The sequence below is a fragment of the Stegastes partitus genome, unplaced genomic scaffold (assembly GCF_000690725.1).
Source record: "Stegastes partitus isolate 25-593 unplaced genomic scaffold, Stegastes_partitus-1.0.2 Scaffold306, whole genome shotgun sequence".
In the NCBI taxonomy this organism is placed as follows: domain Eukaryota; kingdom Metazoa; phylum Chordata; class Actinopteri; family Pomacentridae; genus Stegastes; species Stegastes partitus.
This window is the reverse complement of record NW_007578037.1, coordinates 519045-538264: the sequence shown is the minus strand read 5'-3', so window position 1 is coordinate 538264 and position 19220 is coordinate 519045. Positions and strand designations below refer to the sequence as shown.

Below are 19220 nucleotides of genomic sequence, written 5' to 3'. Positions count from 1 at the left end.
GGTACACGGCGCTCGGTCCCGTCATATCTTTGGCCTTGAGTGACATGTGATAGCTGGTGAGTAGAGGTGACTTCACAGCTCTGTAGCGTACACACTGTTGTCGTCTCCAGCTGCTAATTGTTTAAGGTTGAGCTTCAGCCCGTGTCCTTGCTTTAAAAAGCTTGTCCAGATCTGCTGACCTTTAGGATTCTGCTGATCATCGTCCTGGTCAAACACGTTGAATATTTTATGACCAGGCAATGTCGAAAACACAAGTGGTGTTTGCTGCACTACTAACCCTCCTCCGTTTTTGTCCGCTGAAGCTCAGTTTGTTCTCTCTGCTGTCTGTTGGATGCAGAATGTGGTGTCGAAGAGCGCCCTTCAGTTCAAGGGGAACTCTCAGCACGACGCCCAGGAATTCCTCCTCTGGTTGCTCGACAGGGTTCACGAAGACCTCAACCAAATCGTCCACCCAGACATCAGACCTCCCAGGAAGGTAAACGGCACTTTAGATCACATGTTAGAGCTGTGTGGCAGGGGAACCTATACCTAGTTATATGGCAGTATAATCAACATTTATGAACATTCTTTATGTTTTAAATTGAATGTTACAGGATTGTAAACTGTACTTCTGGTGATTGTTATTTACCATGCAGTTAAAGACAAATAATTGTTTTGCGTCTGTTTTTGTTTTTCCAGCCTCCAGTAGAAGAAGAAACGGTCCCTGAAGGATCTCCACTACCAGCACCTGGCTCTTTTGTACAGGAGCTGTTTCAGGCACAATACAGGTGAGATTATCAGCTGATGGTAGTTACACAACAGACTCATCTGCTTAACACTGCAACAAATTATACCTTCTGTTAAGACTGTTGTGTGTCACATGACCTGGAGACTGAACTTTGGTTTTGTGACACTGATCACAAGTCGATACTTCAGTGAAATAAATTAGGATATTTATCATGAGTAATAAGCAGAATAAAACACCTCTCAAACTAATGAGACAATAAACATAAATAATACAACACTGAGTCTGACTGATGGTTGACCTTTGGGGCTGATACAGATATTCATTTTTCAACCAATATTCTTTATTTTTATGTTACATGAGTTACACTGAAAAGGGAAAACGATTGGGATCATTGTTCATTAACTTTCCAGCAATGCATCTCTCAAACTAGTTGCAACTTATCGTGAAAACGCTGCCTGACTCCGCACCACCGTCTGCTCAGCTACAACATCTACTCTGCTACATGTGCTGCAGACAGTAGTGAGACGACTGTAAACAATGCAGTCTGCTGGACAAATTATGTTATGACACCAGGGATGTTAATGATTAACCATTCATCAAATAATTGCTGTTAATCATTTTACTGAATATAAATTAAAATAAATAATGAGGCAGAAGACAACATGCATGTCAGATAATGTGTTGTAGGTTAGCTGTAGCGTCTGGCTGTGCGACCAGCTGGAATCTCATCTTACTTTGAAGGAATCCTGTAGTTTGTGTTTAAAGTTGTGCTACCATAAAAGGCTGTCGCTTGGACTATGTGCAATTTGTGTTGGGAAGAGCGTTGTGGGGGTTTAGCTTGCAACCGACCACCATGACGAAGGCTTCTGTGACTGATGATGGCTTCTGGGTAGAGCGTTGGTTCTAAAGATGAACTACGAGTGTCCTGGAATCCAGAAGTTGACTAAATCACATTTATGGCAAATGTTAGGTGTTTGTGATTCATCAGTATATGGTAAAATGTCTGTTGTACTTCATTCCTTTTAACTGATAGCTGGTTATTGATTGATAATGCGGTCGACTACTGGTTAAGAGAATTGTTCAAAATTTGCACTGCCATTTCTAAATCACATAAAGCATCTTTTTATGCCTAAAACAAAGATATATGACTTGGTTAATAAAGCTGTGTAACCCATTTATCAGTCAGGCTTTAATCTGCACCTAGTTTACAAGAGTTTATGTACCTGATTACTTCTTGGCTGGGAGCAGTGACCTCCTGGAGTTTTATTGACACAGCAAAACAACAGTAACCCCATTAAAGCTACAACTTGTTTTCTGCTGGAGTTTTTGTTTTAAATCAACACATGATTGAAGACTATAAGAAGTTAATTATGGAGGCTTGCAGGTGCTGGCTGACTGATTTTGTAACCCCTTTGACAGGCTTTTCCATTTCCAGTCTTCATGGTTAACTGAGCTAACTGTCTGTGTCTTTAAAATAACACACCAGCGACATTTCCGCTGCATTCAATCATTCTCCTCGTGTCTCTGTTCAGGTCCTCCCTGACTTGCCCTCACTGCCAGAAACAGAGCAACACCTTTGATCCTTTCCTCTGCATCTCACTGCCAATCCCGGTACCTCACACACGGTAAGGTGACTCTGCATCTAGTTTACAAGTAAGACAATAGCTATCAGACCAAAAAAAAAAAAAGTTCCTGTATCCAAAAATGCCACGAGACAAGATCCAGTCTGAACCCAGCCTTAAAAGGACTGTCAAGTCCAGCACAGACAAACACTGTGAAAGATGTGACAGGGGAAAGCTAAAATTAGAAGATGCCGTCTATCTTTGAAACATCAGTCCAGTCATAGTTGTGAAGGAGAAATTACTTTCCTCTCTGTGGTGAAGCTTCTAGAGATGAACTTTTACCCTTAACTCCTCTCTTGACCTCCCCAAGTAAAGGTCGTATCTGTAGCAGATGTGTACCAATCTGGAAAATCTTCTATAGATTCTTGACCTCATGTAGGAGGATAGGCAAACACTCCCTGTGCGAGAGAATCCTCAGAACTGATGCTGGCATTGCTTGCGTGAACTGCTGCTCTGTTGGTGTCACTTCCTGAATTCAGTAAACTTTATTTTCACCTAAGTCATCTGAGTGTGTCTCTCTGTGTTGGGTTCCCCATCCTCCTTCAACCTCTTCAAGAATTCCACAACAGTAGTTATTAAACAGCCAATTAATCTGAGTGTGTTTGTGTTGCAGGCCCCTGTATGTGACAGTGGTGTACCAAGGAAAGTGCTCCCACTGTATGAGAGTCGGGGTGGCGGTGCCTCTGTCTGGCACCGTGTCCAGGTTGAGACAAGCTGTGGCCCAAGAGACCAAAATCCCTGCCCAACAGGTGCTGCCTCAGATAAAAGTTCCCTTTTTAAGAGCGTTAATGTATCAAAATTAAGAGGATTAGAGATGTTTGGTGCTACTTTAGGAAAACCAGATGGTGAAGAATCCAGCAGAGAGTTTGGTGGTTTTACTTCTTGTGGTATTTGCTGGATTTTGTGCTCAAACAAATTAATGAAACGGCTCTGTGTTTTCGTTCCCTTTTTCTCCTCAGATTGTCCTCACTGAAATGTACTACGACGGCTTTCATCGCTCCTTCTGCGACGACGACGACGACCTTGAGATCATCCAGGAGAGCGACTCCATCTTTGCCTTTGAGACACCTGAGCTATTCAGACCGGAGCAGATCCGCTCCAAGCGAGGCGGTACGACATCCTGTTTATCCCCCTGAAATTACTTCAGCTCTTTGTCTTGTTACGGCAGAAGGAGTTCAGATTAGACTAGACACGGACTAGTATTGGGGTGAAAAGCTTTTTTTTCCAGGAAGCTGCTGCACACACAGATCAGCGTGTTGGATTGATTTTTAAAGTAATTTTCCTTTTGGTAATTTTCATTTCAGGAAGCCCGCATGCAAATCTCAATCAGAACAACTTGAAGTATGGCACAGATAATAATAGGATATCCACGCAAATACAAGAGCCTACAACGCCGCCTCAGAGTCCTAACAAGAACAGTGGGCAGGCTGAGAAGATCGTCCTGCTGGTGTGCAACAGAGCCTGCGCTGGACAGCAGGGACGCAGGTACGTTAACGGACAACAACTTCTAAGAATTTCAATCGTTAACCTACAAATGTTTTTAAAAAATCATGCTGTTTTGTACTTCTACAGGTTTGGCAATCCATTTATTCTGTATTTGGAGCGCACAGTGACGTGGGATATTCTGCAGAAAGAGATCCTGGAGAAGATGAAGCATCTTTTGCGCCCTGGAGTCTTTGTTCAGGTAAATATTTTTAACATACAGCTTTCCATCTGATTTTTCTGTTACTTACACTTATGTGGACTATATTGTCTTATCCTTGATGGTGTGCAGGTGGGGCCCTTCACTTTGCGAGTGGTAGGAGTGGTCGGGATCACATATCTCTTGCCTCAGGAGGAGCAGCCGCTCTGCCACCCCTCCGTGGAGAGGTAATGTCACGTCTCACCACGTGGAGGCAGCGTTGTCCCATTTAAATGACATAAATCTTGCAGCGCGTTCAATTCACTTGAAGCTGATTGAAAAGCTACAGTATGTCTTCAGTGGTATTGATGTTAAAATATCTCCTGAGATGTGTAATAGCTTTTCAGTTTTTTATGGATTTTTCTTTTAAGAAAGTGTTGACCTCTGGGGTTGCTGCATGGATTTTTTTTTTTCAAATAAAAAGAATGAGGGGAAAAAAACGACATTTGTTCCACTGCTGCTACACGATTAGACAAACGAGAATTGAGAAACTCGAGTGAAGGTTTGACACAATATAGAGCTTTTTTTTGTTTTAGCTTGCCAAAACTTTAAATTAGTTTACCAAAACTTAAAATTTCCAGTCGCGTTTACATCAGAGTTTGACAAAATACACTCCTTATTTGTAGTTTGCCAACTAAAAGTTTCCATCTGTGCTACTGTTTTGCAGCACAGGATGACTTTTTGGCCATCCATATATAATATATTTTGGTCTATTTGCAAATAAATGCTGCTTTTATTGGCTTGTGGAGGCAATCTAAAACTGACATTCCCTCAAATCTTTGTGTGCTGCTACAATTCTACATGCTACTGTTAAGCTTAAAATGGAAAACACAACGTGAATTTCTGCTGTCATTTTTAACAGGGCGTACAAGTCCTGCGGTCCTGGAGGGCCGCCTCATGTCAAAATCGTCGTCGAATGGGACAAGGAGACGAAAGACTAGTAAGTGGGAGACTCAGACGCTTCATTAAGCTCAGGGCAGATGTGCGAGGGGTTGCGTCTCCTCTCAGATCTATGTGTTTTAACGCGAGTACACACAGCGACTGTCTTTTGAAGTTCTGCGTGATCCCTCTGTGACTTGTACCGTGTCACGCCCACAGTCTGTTCAAAAGAACGGAGGATGAATACATCCCAGATGCTGAAAGTGTGCGTCAAGTGAAGGAGCAGCATCTGCAGCCTCAGACCTGCTCCCTCGCACAGTGCTTTCAACTCTACACCAAAGAGGAACAGGTAGGCTGCTGCTGATATCATGCAGGCTGCAGAAGTGATGGAAATATTACTGATACTGAATATTTGGGTTATATTATTATTCTTTGCTGCATGCTGGACTTCATTTGCAGTTTCAGCCCATCTTTCTAATACAGGAGAATATTGAAAAAGTTAATTGGAAGTGAGTGAGGTAGCATGGAGGGCAAAATTGAGAGAGATGTGTTCTTGAATCCCATTTTCATCCAATCGATGTCAGAGGTGAAGCCAGTGCACCAAAATCTATAAATACTGATAAATTAGCATCAGTTGAAATATCCAAATATTTTTAAAAATGACCAACAATATGAAAGTAGAGAGAAAACACACTTGCTTTGTGATGATGACATTTGTTCACATTCTTTTCAGCTCGCCCCTGATGATGCGTGGCGATGTCCACACTGTAAGCAGCTGCAGCAGGGCAGCATCAAGCTCAGCCTGTGGACTCTGCCAGACATCCTCATACTTCACCTGAAACGCTTCAGACAGGTACTGATGTAGATGAAACAGAGATGATATCTTTCACTTTTAGATTTTGATGTTTCAAATAAAAAGCACCATAAATGTATTTGCAACTTCAGGATGGCGATCGGCGAATGAAGATGCAGAACATGGTGAAGTTCCCGCTCACAGGCATGGACATGGCACCCCATATGGTAAAGAGGAGCCAGAGCAGCTGGAGTCTCCCCTCCCACTGGTCACCGTGGAGACGGCCTTACGGGATGGGTCGCGATCCGGAGGACTACCTGTACGACCTGTATGCAGTGTGTAACCATCATGGGACCATGCAGGGAGGGCACTACACAGGTAACAGAGCTCGATACACCACCACCGGGGATGGATTTTCTTTTCATAAAAGCTCTCCAGGATGTTTCTAATGATTTATTGCATTGTGCCTTGCAGCTCACTGTAAGAACTCCATCGATGGACAGTGGTACTGCTTTGATGACAGCGACGTTCATCCCATATCTGAAGACGACGTGTGCAAGCAGACTGGTTACATCTTGTTCTATCAGAGACGTGCAACCATCCCATCTTGGTCTGCCAACAGCTCTGTGGGAGGTAATTTGCATCAATATTTGTGCAGTCGCTTAAGTGACTGTGTGGAATAAGCTGTACGTGTTTAACCACTGTCTGTTTGGCTCTTCAGGCTCCACCAGTTCCTCTTTGTGTGAGCACTGGATTAGTCGGCTGATGGGAAGCCGTCCGCCCAGCCAGGCCTCGTCTGGGTCCTCCAGACGTACCTCTCTGGCTTCCCTCTCTGAATCTGCTGAGTTTGCTGGTGAACGGAGCGAGGACGATGGTGAAGAACACTCATTCAAAAACTCACATTTTCTTTGTTGTTTCTCAGGGGGTACACATGAACACATTCCTGATGAATCTAACACTGAATCGTATCTTACTCTCGTGCAGGTTTATCATCGCGACCTGCAGTCAGAGGGATGCAAAGGCAAACATTCTCCTCAAGATCTTCCATCGCCAGCCCACTGGTGCTGAGTGAAAACGGCACTAAACCATCCTGGTCCCATTCTGCTAAGCTCCAGCTCCGTTCCAACTCTCCCTCTCGCTTCTCTCTGGAGTCCCACTCCTCCTCCCCGACACTGGAGAGGATAGGAGAAGTGGTTGATAGCCAGCTGCCAGCTTCGTGCTTCACCGGATCACCTAAACCAGACAAGCTGTCAGGGGGCAAGTCAGGCCTTGCTGCTGTGGATGCTAGTGCAGGCACTAAGAGGCTCATAGAGCAGGTGCACTCCAAAGCAGTGGCCCAGGCTGAGCAGAGGAACTCCACCCAGACAGGGGATAACAACAACGCAGTCGCTGCTGCCGAACAGGTCAGTCCTCGACACAGTGGCGCTGCAAAGGAGCTGAAACAAAGAAATGGAGCTGCAGACAGCGCTGGTGCTAAAAGGACCTCAGCCAAGACCGGGATAGAGAGTGAAAGGAGTCCCAAGAAGCGTCCTGCCACCTCCTCGACATCATCCAGCTCTCTGTCTCCTGCATCTCCTGCCATCGACAAGTCTCCGTCTCGAACACAGGCCAAGAGTCCAAACCCCAAGGACAAAAGCGATGGACCGGCCAAAGCTAGCAAGAGTGGTTCCTCAAGAACAGCAACTCCCTCCAAGAAAGGATCATCCCAAACCCCGGAGGTGTTACGTCCCGACTCTGCCCAGCAGAGGAAGAGTGGTTCTCCAGCATCACAGAGCTCACACCCTCCGAGGAGGACGTCACCCAGAGGGGGAGGTGAGAAAAGCTCGGCCTCAGCAAGGACTAGAGCAGCAGACAGGAGCACTAGTCGTGACTCCTCACGGACCAGTGCAGTGCCAGAGAGGAAAGTTTCTCATGGAGGTCCTGCCTCCAGGCAGAGTGCTGCTAGTAGGGCAGAGAGCAGGCCGGGCAGGGCTGGTGAGGACAGAGCAGCTGGCCGGAGCTCAAGTAGTAGCTCCTCCATGGCTAGTCTCAGAACCTCAAGTGTAGGTGCTTCCTCTGCGAGCGCAGCTCCACCTTCAAGGGGACCTCGAAGGAACAGTAAGACAGAGGACAAAGGCTTGTCCTTCTTTAAAACTGCTCTGAGGCCCAAAGAAGCCCGCAAACCAAGCGATAGTGGGAAATCAGGGGCGGGAGAATCTAAAGGAAGTCCAGAGGACGGTGGTGGGGATGCAGCTCGAGAAGGAAGCTCACACGGAGCGAGTAAAAAAGCCCAAAATGCGGCTTCAGAGGCCCAGACTAACGCGACAGCAGCCAAAGAGAAGGAATCATCTAAAACATCAGCCGCAGCTAAACACTCACTGCTGCCCTCCACAAAGTCAAAGCTCTCTGGAGCAGAAACCACCTCCCAGTCTTCTGCCAGTGCAAAGGACCCTTCAAAGAAAGAGCCTGCTAAAAAGACAATACAGTCCAGGAAGATCCCCATCAACTCCTCACAAACTAGCCAGAGATCCAAGTGACGTTAATTTGAGGGCCTGATCAGAATCTCTCAAGTGCAGCTCAGAGGTGTTTTAACCATCAAACTAGACCAAGCGTCTGTCAAACAACTTTAAAGCACCTGTAGCTCTTCAGTGGTCACTGAATACCAGCTGCCATACCGGACACTTACTGTCCACATTGTTAAATAGTTATTTAGGAATGGATTTTAACAAAGCACTTTGTATGGATTGCATTGATTTTGAGGAATATTATACTGTATTGTAAATACGCATGGACATGTATTGAAATTATTGCCTTGTTCTGTCTGTAGCATTGTTGGGAGAAGAATGTCTTAGCAGGAAGGTGAAAATAAAAGTCACTTTGCACAAGAAGGAAAGCAGATATAATGGTGGAAGGAAACTCAAACATGGACTACTCAGTCACCAAAGGAAGTTTACTGGCAGTTTTTAAACATGCTGATGCAGTGAAACACTGAATTATTTTCAAAAGTCTTTATGTACAGCTCTCCTTCCATAATGAGAGCCATATGTCAACAACAAACATCAGTGCCTCAGATAATCATAGAGAAGTATTTAATCTAAATTGTATAACTGCAGGTGTTGGTAAATTTGTAATTCAATTTTAATATTTATTAAGCACTGAAAATGTAATTTCAAGTAAGAAAAAAAAACAAAAAAACAAACACACACAATTAAGCCTATTTAACCTGAACTGCTGTTTACATATGCTCTTTGGTGTGATAATTCTGCAACAGCCTTTAAGAAGTATTTTTGTTTTTTTTGTCCAGCCAAAACAGTCGAGAGGCTAAAGAGGAGGAGGAATGAAGCATGTGTTGTTGGTGTGAAACGTCTGGAGATCTCGGATTGTTCTCAGTGTTTGTGTTTTGTTTTTGATTTACCAATAATAACCTGTTACCCCTCAGACATACCTCCTCACCCACCTCTGCCCTCCAGCTGCTGATGCCAACACTTTTACCGCGATTCCTCATGGGGGGGGGATATCGGCCTCCTCAGACTGCCAGACATCTCCAAAACATTCCTCTCTGATGAACACAGGGTTTAATGTATTAAAAAAAAAAAAAGCAAGAAAAAAAAAAGCCACACAACAACCACACGACACATTCAAAGACAGCTCGGATGCCTTTTCGTTCCAAACCACACGTGTACATAGAGCATTATGGTGCGTTTGAGTCCGCCCCGTCCTCACGCTTGTGCACATCTTTAGCTTGCATTACAGAGTCCACTGAAAAGAAAAAAAGACACTGACATAGACTGACCGTTCTTGAAGTATATGACAGTTGTTGCATGATAAATTGCTTATGCATGCACTTAACTATGCAAGCGGATTCTTGCTGATGCCCACACTGAGTATGTAGAGAAGCTACTCTTGGATGTGTTATTTATTTCTAACTGTATATTTTTCCAAAATGCCAGCATCAGAGAGCATGTGGAGGCATCCTTTATTAAAGCTTTGTTTGCACATTTCTTCAAAGTAATAGACATTTTTGTATGAATGATAAGTATTGCTCATTTACCCTCTCTCCAAGTAAATCAGCTCACTTGCAAATTCATGTTTTCTGTATTGTATTCATTTTCGTCTCCCTCACGGTTTTTTAACAGTTTTCAACGAAACATTGATGCAGTTTACAACTTGTGGTGTAATATAGTTTTTTTTGTTACCAGATCTACTTCGAGAGCTGGGATTTTATTATTAGTCCAAAGACCCAATGACAGGCTTGTTGTCTGGTTCTGGATACGCATTTTGACGGGCCGGGAGCAAATGGAGACAAGACTCAGTTTGTGTAACCACGCTGTCTTCTGCTTTTGTCTGAAGATCCACGAAAAATAATAATAATGATGTGCAATATGTATATAATGATTTGTTTTTAATTCAACTCTTGTATGAACATGTCTCAGATAACAACTGATGAGACAGATGAGCTGTAAACAATTTTTTTTCACTGTGAACCACTGCACTGGGAGGCATCGTTAACTAATTATGTACCCAAGACAAATTTATCAGTGGTGGTTATAATAATAATAATATTAATGATAATAACAGTGTACTGTGGATTTACTGAATGTCATGTTCAAGGAGGAGTTTTTATCACTAGTCCAAGCAGCTTGACCGTAAACTGCTTTCTGGCTCATGTGGTGCGGAATAAATCGAAACAAATATTATCTTCAGTGCCTGGTGGATACAGCGTATTACACCCAACACATGCAGTATAGAAACCGACTTATGTACCAACGCTTAAGTGAACCCTTGCGGTGTTGACGACATGTATAAATATAGCGAGGACTTATTCATTTGCACAAATGCATGAGAGTGATTGAACGTTTTTTTTTTTTCATTTTTCCATTTCTAATCTGTGATGTCATCCTTGAAATGTACTGTGTTCATCTTTTTTTTTTCTTTTTTTTTGAGGGGTAGCAGTGGCATTGATTTAGCAATGCGATACAAATAAAAAAAAATTCTGGCATTAAATAAGCTTTTGTTGACGTGCAGCTTTGGGTGGTTTGTTTTACAGTGTTTGCTTGTGGGACAGTTTATTTTTTGAACACTTCTCGTCACCTCCACTTGGTGGTGCTCAGCGTTTGCTTGAAAAAATCTCAGCGGACCCAAATATAATGAGTTAAGGAAATAAAGCAACACTCGACGGGAATTTGTTCCTGACAAATGCCCTTCAATTTGAACTTGTGGGATTATTAAGATATATAATGGTGTCAAATCTAATGCTGTCAGTGAGGGAGATGATATGTTATTAAACTACAGCACCATCATTTATTTAGAGCTGATTCAATTGTGCTTTTATTAGTTTGGCCCAAGGCTGGGCATATTAAGAGATAATGTTGCCTCTTTGTCTTTCTGTTCTTGTAATTTTGTATAACAGTCATCAGTTTGGGGAATTGCATTTTCACCCTCTCACTTCTCACCTCCTGAGCAGTCGGGAAAGTGATGAAACTTTAAAAATTGCCTGTGGTGTGATGGGGTTGCAACATGCAGCAGGGAGGTTGTATATCTTTGGAGAAAAGAGCGTTTTGTTTAGCATTCTACGAAGGGAAAAAAAAGATATCAGGTTCTTCATTTAATATGCACGTATGAATGTAATTAGAAAATTCACAGACTGCAGCCCAGCACAGGATCATTCTGTAAAGGAGCCAGACTCCTCTAGTGCTGAAATCAATAATCATTTGCCAATTGTATCAGTTCCAAGAGAGCATCATTAGCAAGACCTCAGTGGAGAATTCAGCAACTTTTATCAGGATTTAACACCAAAACTGTGACATTCAACCTCTTGACTCCTGAACATAACGCGCCTGACTCGCCGAATCAGTTTACATGTTTTGCTTTTGCTACATTAATGTGCTTGATGCATGGTAGAAAGGCAATCTAATTGTATTGATCAATCCAATCTTGGAATCTCCCGGGGCCAAATTCAATCCTTAATGCTGCTGCTAAGTCTCCATTTTGAGACACTCTGTCCCTTGATAGAAACGGACGATGAGCAGGATCTTCATGATTAGCTTTCACTTTTTTTTCGCTGCTTGCTGCTTGGATGGGTCGATGCATCGACTGCCGTGTTGAAGGTGACATGCAGAGTGCAGCCGCAGTATCATAAACACCTCTAAAAATTTAGGACTACAATATAATCCAGTGTTGCAGCTCTGCAACACTGTGAACCTCATAATTATGTGTGTGCGCGCTGTTAACTTAATCCTGTGGCATCGTTTCTGCAGCTAGTGTTTGTGGTAATGTTGTGTGACACTGCTTTACATTAAAATTCATAACAGAGTGCGATGCTATAACGCATTATATCTCATAAAACCTTGCACTTGCAGGATATATAATATACTTTTTTATACTCTAACACAATCTCATGCACCATAGCGTTATTTAGTAGGATTGTGTTGTTTTGTATTGCATTAGGAGGACACTGTGTCCAATATCCATACAGGATTTGAAAGAATCTAAAGCCTTAAGATTTTGATTTTTTGTTTCACACTGATAGAAAAAAAAAATGCAGGAAAGGTGTTAGAATATGGCAGAGGAATGGAAACCTTCCAAACATCAGGTGCTAGCAGCTAAAGTGAACACCTCTCAAGTCAGATGTGTAGATATTAATACATCAGAATGCTCTTCATAGAACAAAGAATTGTTAGTTTTTCAGTTCTGACATGGTTGCTTTTACCCGGTTTCATTCAAGAATATTTATAAAATTACAAGTAGAATTTAATTTATCATTCAAAAACGTACATCTCATGTTTGTACTCCCTTCATGAACAAAATGTTCCACCTTTGCTCAGCTATACATGCAGACGTCTTGCTGCTAGAGCCCTGCTCGATGTGGAGCGACAACCCAGCACCGATTGTTTGTTCTAAAAATGTTCTGCAAAGTTTGAGTTGCAGCAGGAAATTTGTTCTTCGTGAAGGATGGATGACAATCTCTACAGACTAATGTGTGGTGAGAACATTAGACTATTATGCCGTAGCATTCTTAAAAAGATTGAGAATCTCTTTTCGTTTAATTATGTACGAATGTGTGACATCGTGCTCATGCATTATAGAAGAACATTTTATGTTCCTCAGACAACAACCCAAAACATTTTCACAACATTGCAGGTAAAATGTTGCACCTTTGTTACAGACATCCTCCAGTAAAAAAAACCTAAGTTTTTACCCTAGAAACATGTTCACATATTGTGTTTCATATGCCAACAACATAAATATTCAGCTCTATAAAATCTGTTTAACATGTAACAAACCTACGGCCAGGCTCACAGTGCAGGGTTTTTTAAATCCTAACTGATTTTGAAATAGAGTTGCATCACACACATGCATAAAGAGAAACATCACAACTATTCTTCCCTCCAAACTAGACGTGCACAAACTGCCAAACTTGATAGTTCATTGCAAACTACAGGATTTTATTATGAAATCTGGTACCAGAGGGAGCAGTGGGGGATCAGTGCCACCTTATGTGATCTCGTGGGGAAACAGATGTAAACAACATGGAGGCTGTGGAGCAACAACCTGCTGGAACGCTAATGCTACACTAGAAAAATATAAACGCAACACTTTTGTTTTTGCTCCCATTTTTCATGAGCTGAACTCAAAGAAAAGTCAGAAACCAGTCAGTGTGACCATCATTTGTCTCACACATCTCCTTCACATAGAGTTGATCAGGTTGTTGATTGAGGCCTGTGGAACGTTGCTCCACTCCTCTTCAATGGCTGTGCCAAGTTGCTGGATATCAGCAGGAACTGGAACACGCTGTCGTACACGCCGATCCACAGCATCCCAAACATGCTCCATGGGTGACATGTCCGGTGAGTATGCTGGCCATGCAAGAGCTGGGATGTTTTCAGCTTCCAGGAGTTGTGTACAGATCCTTGCAACATGGAGCCGTGCATCATGCTGCTGCATGAGGTAATGATCGTGGATGAATGGCACAACAATAGGTCTCAGGATCTCATCACGGTATCTCTGTGCATTCAAAATGCCATCAATAAAATGCACCTGTGTTCGTTGTCCATAACATACCATAACCCCACCGCCACCATGGGCCACTCGAGTCACAACGTTGACATCAGCAAAACGCTCACCCACACAACGCCAAACATGCTGTCTGCCATCTGCCCTGTACAGTGACAACCGGGATTCATCCGTGAAGAGAACACCTCTCCAAAGTGCCAGACGCCATCGAATGTGAGCGTTTGCCTTCTCAAGTCAGTTACGATGACAAACTGCAGTCAGGTCATGAACCTGATGAGGACAACGAGGATGCAGATGAGCTTCCCTGACATGGTTTCTGACAGTTTGTGCAGAAAGTCTTTAGTCATGCAAACCGATTGTTGCAGCAGCTGTCCGGGTGGCTGGTCTCAGACGATCTTAGAGCTGAAGATGCTGGATGTGGAGGTCCTGGGCTGGTGATCTGCGGTTGGATGTATTGCCAAATTCTCTGAAACGCCTTTGGAGACAGCTTATGGTAGAGAAATGAACATTCAATTCACAGACAACAGCTCTGGTGGACATTCCTGCAGTCAACATGCCAATCGCACACTCCTTCAACACTTGTGACATCTGTGGCGTTGTGCTGTGTGATAAAACATTTACAGTGGCCTTTTATTCTGGCCAACCTAAGGCACACCTGTGCAATAATCCTGCTGTCTTATCAGCATCTTGATTTGCCACACCTGTGAGGTGGATGGATGATCTCTGCAATGGAGAAGTGCTCAGTATCACAGATTTAGACAACTTTGTGAACAATATTTCAGAGAAACAGGCCGTCTGTGTACTTAGAAAAAGTCTTAGATCTTTGAGTTCAGCTCATGAAAAATGGGAGTGTGGCGGGGTTAGACCAAGGGGGGAGTGGGGCGTAGGAGAGAGAGTAATACGTGAGCTGTACCAGTATCTAGAGAACCCGACAACGCCACCTGGGGACTCTCACCCCAGGAACTACAAGTCAAATGTGAACAACCGCAATTAGTCACACAAGTGACAAAGGTCACACAAGTTCGTTTGCTAGAAGAAGACAGAGACGTGGTTCAAATTCAAAGCAATTGCAGTTTATTGAATATTTGGTGGAATTGTTGATTAGTACTAGATTTATGGAGTGCCTGCGGGAGAAACAACCTAAAAGCCAGTACAAAAACAAATCAAACCATTTGAAATGTACAAAGATATTTATTTAATTAATGTAATTCTGTTTAATAATAAAACTATTTTAAAACAGAGGACACTACCAGAATAAAATGAACCTGTAGAGGGAGCAAAGTGGATGGAAGCCAGCGGGGGGAGAGAGGTGGTCAATTGCTTAAATATCCAGAGGTGAAACAAACCACCAACCACTCGTGAGCGCACAGCAATCTGTCAGGACTACCACACCGGTGTAAGATCAGGTGCCCCAGTGCTCTTACCACTACAAGCTGTGAAAGAAAACCACACAATGTCCAACCTCCACCACCAGCCGGCAACCTTGTCCACCAGCTAATGGAAATTGTCATAAAAAACCAGTTCGTTCACTCTAAAATGCGACCACTAGGCTAACATAGCCAAACTAAAACAGACAAGGACAAAACAGAGGCAACCAAGAGCAAACAAAGGCAAAACAGCAGCTGATAACACCCTACAACACAACAAAAGACATTACATGTTAATAATAGGTTTATAACATGATTATAACATGTTATAACTATTACCTTTTAACAGTCACCCTTCTTAACTACTGAGTAAACTATTCATACCTTGATGTAACTGTCTTTGTTATACGGATACTAGGGAAATCGGCAACGTCCACATTAAGCCAAGGCAGGCAAGCTTGGCATAAACCTCAACCAACCAACACCAGTACGCAGGGAAGACTGTCAAACAAATGAATGTCACCATCATGAAAATGAATTACAGCTTGAAAACAGTCAAAACCCTGTCCATAATCCAGACAACGCACCTACCTCAGAGTCACCAGCAGCCCATGTGGCACTCAAACAGACACAAAAGGGCAGCCATGATGCCACAGGTGCTTTAAATACCCTCAATCAGGGGCTGGGCAATGGGAGGAGCTGACCTACATCTGATGGTGTGTTCAAGGGCCATCTGGAAATACCAAACTTTCCAGACAGATGCTCCCACTACAGGAGCAAAAATACACGTGTTTATATTTTTGTTCAGTTTACTTTGTGGTGAGAAAAAAATAATTAAGCAGAGGGCTGAATGAGTCTTGATGGTAAAATAATCTGTAGCTAACATTAGCCTCGAGGGTCAGAATGTTTAACGTTGCTTAGTAAACACATCCACCGTTCCGAGTGCTTCTGTGATAATCGTTACTATCCTGATTTTAACGTATAGATATCAAACATGTCTGATTTTCGCCCCGCTGAGTGTGAGAGCAGCTCGTGAAGCTTAAGACTGAGTAAGAGTGAACTCCTCGGATTTGAAGAAAAAATTCTCTAACAAATTCCCTCTCTCATTACTCTAGCATTTAGCAAATAGAAATAACTTTGGTCATCCTAACTGACCTAAAACAGGAAATGTTTTAATGTCAGACAGTGAGTCTTTTTATACAGTGTACGTAGACATTCTGGTTTCACCTTAATATGGCTGAATTGACATCAATCTTACAGCTTGGCATTGTGCAGTGGAGAGTTTTACAGTGTTTGAGCAGAGTTGTAGGTGAGCTGGTGTGCTCGGGCAGCACTAAGGGGGAGAGGAGTGGGTGGAGAAAGAGGCAGGAACCTCATAGATCTGCACATTCTAGATAAAGAGTCATTGTAGAGTTACATCTAAGGTATTTTCATTAGCTAATTCTGATTAGACGTGAGTTTTTCAGAGTTAAATCAACAATCAGAGAGACTTTAATGTATCACATGACAGGAACATTTTATTCAGAAATCATCTGAAGCCTCGATAGCATCTTCAAAATATTTGTTGAACGTTGACTCTTCCTTTGTTATCATAAAACGTAATCTATGGCCCTGACGACATCCGGAAAACATCTTCTGAATGTTGCAGTTAAACTCTTTCAGAAACATTTTTTTAAGATAAAAACAAAACCTCAAAACATTCTTTGAATATTATATTAACATTTTCTTTAAAACATTATTAGAACGTACATGCTAGGCAGTGTTGTGAGGATTTCCTGTCTTACCTTATAGAGGACGTTGCCATATAACAGAGATCAATGAGTCAAATGAGGACCAAAGTGGCTGCTGTTCCGTTAACACGACGATAAAACCTCTGTGAAGAAACACCAGGAGTCAAACGTACTTTTTAGCAATGATATTAAAGCACAATATTTATAGTTTTACCCTTTGCGAGAGCTCCTTTTTATCTATAATTATTAATTTAAGCGCATTTGAAGTTCAAACAACAGCAACATCCAAAGGACGTCAGAAATGAGAAAAGTGATTTGGAATCATAGTATTTTCTTTTTTCTCAGCAGGTTCTGCTCCAGTTGACTGCTGTCCAGCTGTTATTTCTAGTTACCATGGAGTGTATACAGGCACAGACTGTACGCTCCGATCAGCCAACACCTTGCATCTGTTAAACGGCGCAAAAAAAACACAAAAAACATGACATAATTCACAATATCGTTCCCCTATCAGAGACCAAGAGGTGCTCAGAATCCCTTCAAAATGACCCATCTCCTCCTTTTATCAATTCATTATCTCAGCGTGAATATTTAACAACCGACGTGTCACCAAATGTATTCTCAGTGCAAGGCTTTTTTTTTTTATTTCCTCTGCCAAGTGAAAAACAAATTAAATGATTCACTTGTTTCAGGAGCGAGCATGTCAGTGTTGTTTTTTTTCCCCTCTTCTCTTGAGCCCAGTGACGGAGTACTTTAGCTGCCTTTTAATTGGAAATGAAAAATCTAGTAAGCTCTGAGTGCAGCCGGAGAGAGAGGGAGAGGCTTTTTAAGCAATGCAAAATACATGACGTGTCATGTGGGACATCCACGGATGAATTACATAACCCCGAGCAGCAGCGGGTGGTGCCTTGAAAACAACTTTAACACCCAAGGAGACTGTGTTGTTGTTTCTGGACCAGAGGCGGCTTTCATGGACTGTCAGAATTAGTCCTCATAGCACCTTTTCAGGAGACATGATCAAAAAGGCCTTCTTTTTTTATTTAACAATCATCTTACTAAATATAATCTCCATCATCCCTCCTCTCAGCACCAACTCACAGCTTTAATTTTAGTGTAATTTTCCTCCTTGATTAATTAATTCGCTGACATTTAGGCAGCTAAGTGCTCTTTCGTCTGAGGTTTGGAAGAGGATGCAGTCGCTAAAAACCCCAAAGATGTCTGGGACCCCGGCAGCCATCTTCATCCCACATGCTGCACATTTATTTCTCCTACACAGCAGTGGGTAGCTGGAATCCCGAGGCCTTTTCCAACACAGAGGACTCATCAGGATGCTGGAGAGCAAGGTGTGAAGTGTCAAAGTTGGACATACAGCCAGCGCATGTCTGCCACGCTTCCTCTGACACCCATCCTACACCATTGGCTGTGCGAGGAGTGATTGACTGAGGGGTTGATTATGCTTCTTCCAGCCAGGTGGTTGGCAGGCAGAGAGGCGCATATCACCAGATTGCTGCATCAGCCAAAGTGTGAGGCCACAGTTTTCTGGCAACGGTGCGTCTGGACGAACATCACAGGAATAATAAAAAGATGCAGGGATGTCAATCATCACCCGAAACGTGTCTGTTTGGTTGTTGATCTTTTTCTTTTTTCTTTTTTTTTTTTTTCCTTTCTCTATTTTGTTGGCAGCAGTCTCTCCATCTTGTATCTTGTATCATTAGAGGCTTTTGCCTTTTGAGCATTGCTGAGATGGAAGACAGGCGAGGCTGCACGGGTAAAAAACTCGAGGTTCTCGGGTTCTTGTGGGAGAAGGGGGAAGTCTTTGATGTTGTGGAGTTTCATGGAGGCAAATAACACACTTTGATATTTTTGCAAGCCATCTCTGCTCAAAAAAAAAAAAAAAGACGCAGGCACAAACAGGCAGCACAAATCTACACACACACACACACATATATACATCTGCAAAAAATACTCCAATACGAGGCTTGAATTACTACCCAGCTGAAAGATTTGTAGTTATTTTGGCTGCAGATATTTGTCTTATGCACAGTTTTTCTGAAAGTTCCAATTTTCCAGAGGAGCAATGAGTGAATGTCTGTCCCGTTTGATTTTCTGAGGAAGATAAATTAGTGTTTGGATGAACATAAAACGTAATGTATTCATAAAAGCTGTGATGAGTGCAGCTGTCTCCAGCATCTGACATCCAATCTGAGACGAGCCGCCCGGGGAGGTTGGACCATCCTGCGCTGTGAGTGTGTGTGATACGCTGTGATGGAGTACAATTTGATTTTTTGTGAAGGAAAACACTGTATGTGAAAGTACTAAAGATGATCTAATGTTGGCTTGATGAGAGCGAAAAAAGACAAATATTGAAGCTGGTTGTTTTGGGTGGATTAATGGTGATTACAGTAGACAGACAAGCATGGACGTATGGACCT

At 42.7% G+C, this 19220-nt stretch overlaps 1 protein-coding gene across 1 annotated transcript; it reads left to right on the top strand.

Moving 5' to 3' along the window:
• Positions 1–337: 337 nt before the first annotated feature.
• On the top strand, positions 338–8218 carry LOC103358386 (ubiquitin carboxyl-terminal hydrolase 31-like; the record flags this gene model as incomplete). The annotated part of the gene is made up of 15 exons (XM_008283333.1): positions 338–475; positions 679–767; positions 2260–2352; positions 2963–3098; positions 3309–3459; positions 3654–3834; positions 3922–4033; positions 4124–4218; positions 4893–4970; positions 5129–5258; positions 5643–5762; positions 5855–6080; positions 6177–6335; positions 6424–6576; positions 6687–8218. Coding segments are annotated over 15 exons (3393 nt in total), but the record flags the coding sequence as incomplete, so codon positions are not given.
• Between the last annotated feature and the right edge of the window lie 11002 nt (positions 8219–19220).